The 12,726-nt window shown below is 36.0% G+C and overlaps 1 protein-coding gene, 1 long non-coding RNA gene and 1 pseudogene across 2 annotated transcripts; 2 read left to right on the forward strand and 1 right to left on the reverse strand.

The window, feature by feature from the left end:
- Window positions 1-708: 708 nt before the first annotated feature.
- Window positions 709-1,118, reverse strand: LOC107692518 (gem-associated protein 7-like; annotated as a pseudogene).
- A 2,217-nt stretch (window positions 1,119-3,335) lies between these two features.
- LOC107692531 (uncharacterized) lies at window positions 3,336-4,238 on the forward strand. The gene is made up of 3 exons (XR_001634655.1): window positions 3,336-3,415; window positions 3,729-3,786; window positions 4,067-4,238. It is a non-coding gene; the product is annotated as an uncharacterized LOC107692531 (long non-coding RNA).
- A 1,927-nt stretch (window positions 4,239-6,165) lies between these two features.
- tirap (toll-interleukin 1 receptor (TIR) domain containing adaptor protein) lies at window positions 6,166-10,140 on the forward strand. Its single transcript, XM_016491613.1, has 4 exons — window positions 6,166-6,239; window positions 6,553-6,610; window positions 6,891-7,505; window positions 9,879-10,140. The coding sequence occupies exons 2-4, from the start codon at window positions 6,580-6,582 to the stop codon at window positions 9,935-9,937; spliced, it is 705 nt and encodes a 234-aa protein (XP_016347099.1). The 5' UTR covers window positions 6,166-6,239; window positions 6,553-6,579; the 3' UTR covers window positions 9,938-10,140.
- Window positions 10,141-12,726: the final 2,586 nt, after the last annotated feature.

A 12,726-nucleotide genomic window follows, 5' to 3' on the forward strand; every position in this document is an offset into this window, starting at 1 on the left:
ACAAACCCAGCAATTGGGTTGTTTTGACCCAGCGGTTGGGTTACTACCCAGAAGGTTGGGTTAAACATTTAACTCAACCGCTGGGTCAAAACAGCCCAATTGCTGGGTTTGTCCCTATTTTACCCAGCACTGGGTTGTATTTAACCCAGCATTTTTTAGAGTGCATCTGTTGGCTTTGACCTAAGAGCTCATGCATTCTCGAGGATTCATTAGTAAATCAGCATTGTCATGATGTCATTTTCCTGTGGCTTCAGAATTAGTAGCAAGGCATTTATGATGCAATTTTTTGTAATGTAATTCATGTGCAGTTTGGATTAGTTTAATTATTGGTAGACTCTTAAAAATTAAGGCTCTACTATCGGCATTGACGAAGAATCTTTAACACCCATGGAGACTTTCCATTGCACAAAAAGTTCTTATAAAAAGAAGGTTCTTCAGATTATTAGAATGTCCTTCACACTAAGAAAAACAAAATGTTTAAGAACTGTTCACTGAAAGGAACCAAAAAATGTTTTGCGACATCATTGCAAACAAAAAAAAAACCCTTTAGAACCTTTATTTTTAAGAGTGTTTGTAAATTATGAAGGACACTTTGATTGGAAAAAAAGAACGTCTCAGAACACAGTTCTCAACATTGCAAAGGTTTATTACAAACAGCAGCATGAACAACAATGAAAGCAACGAGAAATGTCGTTCTTTGATCCCACTCAACTTTAATCGCAACTCTTGTGGCGCGCTCTTGCGGTGAGGATCAGCATGGCTCTCACAGTTCAAACGAGCATGCAAGCACATCTTGGCTCCTCAGGAGCGCCTCTCTTTGGACCCCCAGAGGAGTCTCCAGATCAGAAACCTGGAAGCGCTGCACGTCGAGGTCCGAGGCGCCGAACCTCGCGCATGCGCACTCTCTCGTGCATGTCGAACTGGACCAGCTCGTCCTTCATCAGTGAGAGAGTCCACAGAAACCTCTGGCGCAGCTCCGAGCGCAGCCGCTGCTGCTCTTCATCAGCAGAGGAGGAGCGCAGAGTGGTGAAGCGGGGGGAGCTCGGGTCGAATCCGCGGCTGTTGGGCTCCGGTCCTCTGGGCAGCCGCAGGACGCTCACTGGAGTCTTAATACTGCTCCGTTAAAACGCCTGCTTAAATCACGAACGCTCCTCCTGTGTACCTCATTCAACACGAGCGTTTATAATTTCAAAATAAAAATCATCAAGCAAGGTAAAAAGAAGTCATTCAGCAAAGATGCGTTATATTGATTAAAAGTGACAGCAAGGACATTTCATGCTAAAAAAAAATATTCTTAAAAATGCTGTTCTTTTGAACTTTCTGTTCATCAGAGTATCCTGAAAAAAAATGCATCACAGTTTTCACAAAAATATTGAGTTGCAAAACTGTTTTCAATAATAACAGTAGACAGTTTAGAGTGGAGGAAAACGCCCCCTACTGTTTTTCCCAAAATAACCACAAGATAAAGTCGAGATACATCTTCATTGTAATTATGGACTACGTTGAGAAGAGTAGAAGTTTTCACGATGAAGCTTACACTGGTGATGTACCGGAGAGAAAACGCATTTCACAGTAAATGATCTGATTTTCAGCAGTAAGAAGAAAAAAAAGCCTGTTGTTTTGTAAAACATCACAGTTATATATGGTATGAGAATAATAAGGCCTGTAGATAGGGAGTACGTGTTATTTAAGAAAAAATATAATTTTATATATATATATATATATATATATTCAAACAGTCTGTGGGGTAAAACGCACCTAGGGGGCATTGCTTAATTACTGCTACTCTGTTCTGAACATCAAATCCTTTGTTTTTCCATCTAATGTATTCTAACTAGGTGGTTGAATAAAAATATTTGGACTTTATATTTAAAAATTACCTCAAGTTAGCATCAGGTAGCTAGTTAGCTTGCCAGTTAGCATCAGCTAACATTTTGTTTTTCAAATCGGCTATTATCATTTTGTAATTCATAATTAGTTAGCTATTATATTATTATTTAATAATTTTATTAACATTTTACGTTCCCTTGGGTACGAATTAATTTTTTCATTAAAAAAAAATCTAATATCATGAAAACTCTGGACATTTTTCATACTTGGTTTATAATTGATGTCATCGTCACTAAAACTATGATACCTTTTCTGAACACATTTAACTTTTGTTTCACGTTTCACAGAAAAAAGCACAGTCCTTAAGGTGGGCGTTTCCCCCCACTCTACCGTAATGTTGGCGCCGATCGCCGATAGCGCAGCACGCCGACATACAGCGTCATTGCGCTACGAGCGTCCCGAGTTCAAATCCCCCCCCATCTCTCTCCCACTTTGCTTTCTGTCAGTTCTGATCTGTCCTATCGTAATAAAGGCCTAATGCCAAAAATAAATATTTAAAAACAAACAAACAAACTATGACAGTAATAAGAACCCTTAATGATAATTGAGCACCAATAATATTTGAGCAGCAAATCAGAATTTTGGAGTGATTGCTGAAGGATCATGTGACACGGACTGCTGAAAATTCAGCGTTGTCATTCATCACAGGAATAAATTAAATAGGCCTATATCAAAATAGCAAACTGTTCTTTTAAGTTGTAATATTTCCCAGTATGACTAGTTTACTGTATTTTTTATCAAATAAATTCATCCCAGCAGATTTGCTTGTGCCAAATGGTTTTAACTAGCCTATGCTGAATTCACACTGTATAATTATTTTTGTCTAGTTAAAATCTGCCTTGATCAAGATCTATATGCTCAATTTTTTTTTAGCCTTTTCTGTATTTCAGTGTCAATTTTGTTCTTGTTTCCTGAATTAACCATTGACAATAAAAGTGAATTTCGAATTCGTTTTAAGCAAAATCACCAAACCAGACATCCTAACATCTTAAAATGATGGCATTAGAGCAAAAACATAGGTTATCTACCATGGCATAACATTAAAACGATTATTTATAAATTAATTTTGAGAGCACATTAATTTAGCAACTGGAACATGCAAAATCTTCCCACAGTTGAATCATTTCTAGACTCGTGTGTGTTTGAAATATCGACCGCACCCATTTCTCGTAACTGAGGGGAATCCCAGCAAACCAGACAGACAAAATGTCAATGGAAACTGCTACCCCTTTAGTGTAATATTCTGTAATATATCACATCTAAAACCATGCATTGACCAGACTGTCAATAGTAAATCCAAATGCAACTCAAAGCTACACCCATTCTGTCTTGACTTCCTCTTATTCTACTGTCTTCCTATTCTTTTATTATCATTATTTGGTAAGAATGGCCATAAGTTATGTTGGTTTGCATAATGACACATCGCTTCCGATCGCATGGACTTCCTCAAACATCTCATGCTGATCTTTTGCACTGCAGCAGTGCCCTCAGACGACCTGCACTCTCTTTTCAACTTAAAACAACTGTAAGTACTGATCGTCTCACTCTATACAGCATTTGCTGTCTTAATCATGCTTTGAATAATATGATAGAATTATGATATTAGCTTGCAGTCTACTTCATAATAAGCACGAATGTACTAATATCCAGACATAAAAACTGAAAGTGATCCAGGGAAAAGTGGAACTGATATTAACTTTGAGCTGATGACAGTGTGCATGCAGTGTTTTTTTTTTTTTCTGTTGTATGAAAGTTACTTGTGTGTATACAGTTTGATATGTAGAGTGTGATATACAGTGCTTATTTTTAAACATTGTCTGCGTATGTGCCTGTTGTAGTTTATATCCTTGGAAGGATGGAGAAGAATGGAGGAAAACCACGTCAGCAGCATTATGGGTAAGTCTCTGTTGCAGTTTCATGATGCATCCTCATTTGTAAGTCGCTTTGGATAAAAGCGTCTGCTAAATGACTAAATATATATATATATATATATATATATAGTATAACAATTTATTTTAATAGTTTATTTAAAATACATGAAACCAAGTTTTGTTGAAGTGCTTTAATCTTTGTCCCATTAAAATGTGTCTATTTATGCAATGGATGCTTCTTTGTATCACTTGAATATTACATTATCTCTATAACTGTGTATTATTACATATCTTTGCATCATCAGGCTGGTTTCGTCAGCACTTTGGAAAACAAAGGAATGATTCGGACCAAGTTAAACCATGTAAATGTTCTCAGACGTGCTCCCCCGGACACTCCAACACCAGCAGCTCGGTGTGCTCCTCTTCCTCCTCCTCTTCCTCCCTGAAATCCTCCATATCAGCCAAGCCATCGGCCTCAGATCAGCCTCTGCCCTCCGTTCTCTCCCAAAATAACCACAAGATAAAGTCGAGATACATCTTCATTGTAATTATGGACTACGTTGAGAAGAGTAGAAGTTTTCACGATGAAGCTTACACTGGTGATGTACCGGAGAGAAAACGCATTTCACAGTAAATGATCTGATTTTCAGCAGTAAGAAGAAAAAAAAGCCTGTTGTTTTGTAAAACATCACAGTTATATATGGTATGAGAATAATAAGGCCTGTAGATAGGGAGTACGTGTTATTTAAGAAAAAATATAATTTTATATATATATATATATATATATATATATTCAAACAGTCTGTGGGGTAAAACGCACCTAGGGGGCATTGCTTAATTACTGCTACTCTGTTCTGAACATCAAATCCTTTGTTTTTCCATCTAATGTATTCTAACTAGGTGGTTGAATAAAAATATTTGGACTTTATATTTAAAAATTACCTCAAGTTAGCATCAGGTAGCTAGTTAGCTTGCCAGTTAGCATCAGCTAACATTTTGTTTTTCAAATCGGCTATTATCATTTTGTAATTCATAATTAGTTAGCTATTATATTATTATTTAATAATTTTATTAACATTTTACGTTCCCTTGGGTACGAATTAATTTTTTCATTAAAAAAAAATCTAATATCATGAAAACTCTGGACATTTTTCATACTTGGTTTATAATTGATGTCATCGTCACTAAAACTATGATACCTTTTCTGAACACATTTAACTTTTGTTTCACAGAAAGAAAGAAAAAGCACAGTCCTTAAGGTGGGCGTTTCCCCCCACTCTACCGTAATGTTGGCGCCGATAGCTTTGTGCGCAGCACGCCGACATACAGCGTCATTGCGCTACGAGCGTCCCGAGTTCAAATCCCCCCACATCTCTCTCCCACTTTGCTTTCTGTCAGTTCTGATCTGTCCTATCGTAATAAAGGCCTAATGCCAAAAATAAATATTTAAAAACAAACAAACAAACTATGACAGTAATAAGAACCCTTAATGATAATTGAGCACCAATAATATTTGAGCAGCAAATCAGAATTTTGGAGTGATTGCTGAAGGATCATGTGACACGGACTGCTGAAAATTCAGCGTTGTCATTCATCACAGGAATAAATTAAATAGGCCTATATCAAAATAGCAAACTGTTCTTTTAAGTTGTAATATTTCCCAGTATGACTAGTTTACTGTATTTTTTATCAAATAAATTCATCCCAGCAGATTTGCTTGTGCCAAATGGTTTTAACTAGCCTATGCTGAATTCACACTGTATAATTATTTTTGTCTAGTTAAAATCTGCCTTGATCAAGATCTATATGCTCAATTTTTTTTTAGCCTTTTCTGTATTTCAGTGTCAATTTTGTTCTTGTTTCCTGAATTAACCATTGACAATAAAAGTGAATTTCGAATTCGTTTTAAGCAAAATCACCAAACCAGACATCCTAACATCTTAAAATGATGGCATTAGAGCAAAAACATAGGTTATCTACCATGGCATAACATTAAAACGATTATTTATAAATTAATTTTGAGAGCACATTAATTTAGCAACTGGAACATGCAAAATCTTCCCACAGTTGAATCATTTCTAGACTCGTGTGTGTTTGAAATATCGACCGCACCCATTTCTCGTAACTGAGGGGAATCCCAGCAAACCAGACAGACAAAATGTCAATGGAAACTGCTACCCCTTTAGTTGTAATATTCTGTAATATATCACATCTAAAACCATGCATTGACCAGACTGTCAATAGTAAATCCAAATGCAACTCAAAGCTACACCCATTCTGTCTTGACTTCCTCTTATTCTACTGTCTTCCTATTCTTTTATTATCATTATTTGGTAAGAATGGCCATAAGTTATGTTGGTTTGCATAATGACACATCGCTTCCGATCGCATGGACTTCCTCAAACATCTCATGCTGATCTTTTGCACTGCAGCAGTGCCCTCAGACGACCTGCACTCTCTTTTCAACTTAAAACAACTGTAAGTACTGATCGTCTCACTCTATACAGCATTTGCTGTCTTAATCATGCTTTGAATAATATGATAGAATTATGATATTAGCTTGCAGTCTACTTCATAATAAGCACGAATGTACTAATATCCAGACATAAAAACTGAAAGTGATCCAGGGAAAAGTGGAACTGATATTAACTTTGAGCTGATGACAGTGTGCATGCAGTGTTTTTTTTTTTTTCTGTTGTATGAAAGTTACTTGTGTGTATACAGTTTGATATGTAGAGTGTGATATACAGTGCTTATTTTTAAACATTGTCTGCGTATGTGCCTGTTGTAGTTTATATCCTTGGAAGGATGGAGAAGAATGGAGGAAAACCACGTCAGCAGCATTATGGGTAAGTCTCTGTTGCAGTTTCATGATGCATCCTCATTTGTAAGTCGCTTTGGATAAAAGCGTCTGCTAAATGACTAAATATATATATATATATATATATATATAGTATAACAATTTATTTTAATAGTTTATTTAAAATACATGAAACCAAGTTTTGTTGAAGTGCTTTAATCTTTGTCCCATTAAAATGTGTCTATTTATGCAATGGATGCTTCTTTGTATCACTTGAATATTACATTATCTCTATAACTGTGTATTATTACATATCTTTGCATCATCAGGCTGGTTTCGTCAGCACTTTGGAAAACAAAGGAATGATTCGGACCAAGTTAAACCATGTAAATGTTCTCAGACGTGCTCCCCCGGACACTCCAACACCAGCAGCTCGGTGTGCTCCTCTTCCTCCTCCTCTTCCTCCCTGAAATCCTCCATATCAGCCAAGCCATCGGCCTCAGATCAGCCTCTGCCCTCCGTGCTCTCCTCCCCCTTCTGCTCCTCTCTCAGATATGACGTTTTTGTGTGTCACAACGATGAGGACAGTGATCTAGCACAGAGTATGGCCTCTTTCCTAGAAGCCCCGTCTAACGGCCTGCGCTGTTACCTGCAGGAGCGGGACTGTCCCGCAGGAGGCGCTGTGTCCACTGAGCTGCTGCAGGCCGTGCAGGACAGTCACTGCTGGCTGTTACTCGTCACTCCAAACTTTGTGAAGGATGACTGGTGCTCGTATCAGATGCACCAGGTCCTGTCTGAAGGGCCCATGTCACAGAGGATCATCCCGGCTGTAGTAAACATGCCCAGATCACAGCTCCCGCTCGAACTGCGCTTCCTTTTCACTGTGGATCTGAACACGAACAAAGAGTTCGGATACACTCTAGTCTACAAGACGGTGCTTCAGTGTGAGTATGTTGTATCTACACAAGTATTGGAGACTCTTGTTTGCAGGTTCAGATCCCATAATGCACTCAAAAATATATTATGTCTTTGAATTGCATTTAAAATTTCCACCCATACTGGAAAAAAAAATCACTCAGAAATTGCTAGTAAATTTCACAAACAAGTACAAAAATGGCAAGTATAACACATTGAATTAAACTGGAAATTTTTAAGTATAACAACTGCAATAGTATTTTCTTGGGTGGGGGGGCATATTCAACTAAGCTTTGATTTACTGGCAACTTTAGAAAGATTTAACATAACCTAATACATTTAATGTGACACATACATATTTGTCAGTCATACATAAATGAAACGAGCCAGATTTCCTTAAAATTACGAATTAACTGAAAGTATTTTAAATACACAATAACCAGGTTTATATATTTATCATCAATAAATCCAATTAGCTTCGATCTCGTACATTGAATATTGCTTGTTCCATATTTTATCCATGTTCGTACTTTTAACTGAATGCATTTTTCACAATGAGCAGATTCATGCTGATTCTGCTGCTGATTTATCTATATCTTCTTTTTTTATAAAAAAAAAAATAGCTATCTATTTTTTCTATTCTATCTACTTGTTTTTCTTTGTGTGTGTGTGTGTGTGTTTGTGTGTATATGTGTGTGTGTATATATGTGTGTGTATAATATATATATATTGGATATAGTGTGTTCACTGCTGTGTGTGTGCACTTTGGATGGGTAAATGCAGAGCACTAATTCCGAGTATGGGTCACCATACTTGGCCACATGTCACGTCACATGTCACTTCATATATACATACACCTTGCTATGTGTACTGCGTTAGGCTAACCGAGACTTGTCATTTGCACTTATATATTGTTGCTCTTTTGTTAGTTTTGACTGCTTTTATTGTCCTCATTTGTAAGTCGATTTGGATAAAAGCATCTGCTAAATGACTAAATGTAATGTAAATGATTCTAAGCTATTTGAATGAATGCATTAAAAATGTGATTATTTCATTACAATGAAATAGATGCAAATAGTAAATAATTAACTATTTATTTATTTTTAAGTGCAGAAATCTGACCTGTTTCATTTCTGTATGACTGACAAATATGCAAATATGCATCGCATTAAGTTTATTAGTTTGTTTAGTTTAAAATGTTGTAATGCACATGCGATTGTTAAATGCAATTCAATTACATAAAACAATTTAGGCCTAAATGTTTTTTTTTGTTTGTTTTTTTTTAAGTGTGGGTGATCAATCAAGACATTTGAAGTGATTGTTCACAGAAAAAGTACATTCCATCATCATTCACTCGATCCTATGTTGTTCCAAACCTCCATGACATTTTTTTCCATAGAAAAGCTTTAAATCATTTGTCCTGGCCATTTTTTTGCATACAGTGAAAATGAACTGTGACGCTCAGGTGAGTTGAGGTTCTAATTGCTCACAAATGCACTGTATTACAATTGCTTTGCAAAAGCTGTAGACAAGATGAGAATAAATGGAAATAAATAAATAAATAACTTGAGTGAACCAGGAGTAAGGAAGAATGATATTCGGAAAGAGCAGTCAGAACTCCTTAAGAAGGATTTTAGTGAACTCTTTGAAAAACTTCGAAGACTCAAAGTTCAGTCGTTCATCAGTGGACCACACCCAGGAAGGGGAACTGACATGTTTTCACGGTTGCTTGGGTTGAATACATGGCTACAAACAACCTGCAGTATAAAAGGAGTCAACTTCATCGACAATTTCAATCTTTTCTGGGGCCATAGACAACTGTTTGAACTGGAAATAAAGGACAATATCTACTTCTCCCTCCATCATCCTTCAGTAGTGTGTGCCAAACCACTCAACCTGAACGGCACACACACACCTGGACAGAGTATGAGTGACCACAGGACTTGACATGTGGTTAACACATCCCACAAGGACACTGATAACCCCACGCAGCCAAAACAAGCACTGCTCATGGAAACTATCCCGGCTGAGCCCTGCCCACAGAGCTCATCACAGACAGACTGTGACGTACTACAACAGCTCCAAGACTTGGCACCCAAGGACGACTTTCTGGAAAACAGCCAGGGAAGCCAGGACAACATATCACAGCCACCGGAAACACCAGACACATTATCCCACTCTCCAGCATCTCCACTTCTAAGCTTCTCACAGAAAATGGATTTTTATTTTTAAATCATTTTCAAAGTAGTGCAGCCAAAAAACTTTAATGAAACAGAGATACAGCCTCATTTCTGTAAACCAGACGGGAATGTTTATATTTCAGACTTTCCCACACTGATTTTGGTCGACACTTGTAGATGTTTTGTCACATTTGGAAACAATGTTTTTCCTTCTTTTTACAGATTTGAAGGACATGTCTGAGAAGAAAAAGCCCAGCAGTGCATCTCAGTCTGTCGGCTGAGAACAGACTCAAACTATCAACATTCATTGCATTGACAAGATTCTTCACTTCCATGAAGTGACGTCCAACTGTATCATAACACCGTATCTCCGTATCTCTGTCTAATATCTCAGAGTTCTCAAAATTATATTAAAGATGAATAATGTCAAAATTGGTTCATTTAACCATAATGCCTTATACATGTATAACACACACTACCGTTCTTTTCTGCTCACCAAGTCTGTATTTATTTGCCAAAAAAATACAGTAAAAATTTGAATATTGTGAAATATTATTACAATTAAAACAAACTGTTTTCTATTGTATTATATTTTAAAATGTCATTTATTATTTTGATGCAAAACTGAATTTTCAGCATCATTACCCCTGTTCTCACATTTCTTATCAGTGTTGTAATGCTTAATAGTTTATTGGAAACTGTGATGCAATTTTTTTTTTCAGGTTTAATTAATTGAAATTCATTAATGTGTGTCGTTGCTGATTAAAAGTAGTAATTTCTTAAACAAACAAACAAACAAAAACAAATAAATATGTATTTTTTATTACTTGAATTGGTGTGCATAAAACTACTTTTTATCAGTGTTGTTTATGAGATTATTGCACGGGTTGCACTTCTTTTGTTTTCCATAGTGAGGGTGTCAACCCAGACATTTATGAAGATATTTATATTGTGTTAAATAAATCTTGTGAAATGAGCCGTAGATGGCAACAGAAAGTCATAATACATGAGCTCAGACATGCTGGCGCATATGTTTCCCTTTCTGATTTTAGGTCAAAGGCAGATTAGAAGAAGGGTTTATGTAATATACTCTACAAAATATTATTTTAAAATGATTCTCACAGGCATACACCCACACATACATACATGTGCACAGAAGGAAATTAAAGCAGCTGCAGATATAAATGACAGTAATTGCATTTAATGTAATGCATATAATGAAGATTCACATCAGTATTAATAGCATATCTCATATGCAGATATTAACAACAGAGAGCTCAGGACTGGTTTTCTGCTTGTCATGTGTGGTTGAATTTTAAGATGTTTCACTGGCATTTCAACGCTTTCAGAAAGGCTTTAAGCCACAGTTGGACATGCCATTTAAACCAATAGGACACCTCAAAGAACTGCAAAGGTATGATTAAACGTTCTTGGCAAATAACATGTCACATGTCGTAATCCCCGCTGGCAACTGTGGCTTCAAGCGTTCAACACTTTAAATAGGTTGAGAAATCCTCAAACACTCTGTTTTCCTTTATTTGGATCATTGTGAAATACTGTAGACTTTACTTTGTCATTCAGTAGCTGCAACTGTTGAAATCAGTGTAAGCATGATGTGCATTAGAGGTTTGTTGGCGGATTAAATAAGATTATGTTGCATTTAAAATTAAGCTCACTCTGAAAGAGACTGATACAATGCTTATTTTGTTTCTTGGAAAATAATCTCCAAAAACACTTTTCAAACTCTCATTAGTGTGTTTCATCTACTAACAATTTTCAAAAATCTACAGGGGTGTTTCTTTAACTTCAGGCACTTTTATGTTCCAAGGATTGATTATTGTTAAAATGAACAGATTTAAAAATGAGTCACCTTATTTATAATCTATATAGATAAATTATATGAAGGTCAAACATATTTATTACTGCTTACTGGGTCTTTATCACTTATTTTTGCTACATTCAAATGCTCTTAAAATATATTTTACTCTTGTCCCAAATTTTCAATTAGTTGCTATAAAAGTCCATCATAAAATATTAATTATTCTATATGATTTATTTGATAATCTAAACAAGAGTGAAACAAACATAAATCATTTTAGAAATTACTTTTATTATTGTGAAAATAATCATACATTTTTCAAAAATTATGACCACCCCCAATCGCATTTTTGAGATGAAATATGAGACACACTATATGTATGTATATATATATATATATATATATATATATATATATGTTTTGGTCGAACTGTTCCTTTTAAAGAAAATGGTCACCCAAAAATGACAAAAAAATTCTGAAAACTTACTCACCTGTATGCTGTGCAAGATGTAGATGATTTCCCAGATAGCCTGGTGACATTGAGACATTATTGAGTTTTGGCTTGGTTTAGGGGTTGGGCCTTTATTATTTTAGTACATTTATTTAAAAATTGTACTTTGAAAATGTGTACCAATTGGTTTATGCCCATTTTGGTTCTGCATGTGCACTTCTCAGTAGCCTGATTGACGTTTCCCTATTATAATATTATTATTATATCTAATAAGATACATTAACTTGAACTTATTAAAGTGTTTCAATAAACCATTCATTTTTCAAAATTCTTAAAAAGTGCATGCATATTGCTTTAGTAATATTTATTAGGAATTTTCTGATTAAAGTTCCAACAACATTTAACAGATTTCTTGAAGTGACATGAACGTGAGCAAAACATCATATTTTACACACAGCCCACGTATTGTATCTGCAGAGCACCCTGCTTTCTTTCCTTTAGTAGGGGCGAAGGCAGATGAGGATGGACAATTAAAAAAATGAGAAGCACCTTCCTGATAATGGTGACATTGATTATGCGCTGAGTTGCAGTCAACAGGATCGTCACCTGACCTGGGACTTGATGCTTTCCTGTGCCTTGTGTCCTGCTCCCTGATTACTGCTTTATCAGGTAATCATTCCTGAATCTGTATTAAATGTGAGGAATGTAACTGATCTTCATTCAGTTTAGCCTGTTCCCACTGAAACACACACACACACACACACACACACACACACACACACACACACACACACACACAA

The sequence above is a fragment of the Sinocyclocheilus anshuiensis genome, unplaced genomic scaffold (assembly GCF_001515605.1).
Source record: "Sinocyclocheilus anshuiensis isolate Anshui unplaced genomic scaffold, SAMN03320099.WGS_v1.1 scaffold1082, whole genome shotgun sequence".
NCBI classification, from domain to species: Eukaryota; Metazoa; Chordata; class Actinopteri; order Cypriniformes; family Cyprinidae; genus Sinocyclocheilus; species Sinocyclocheilus anshuiensis.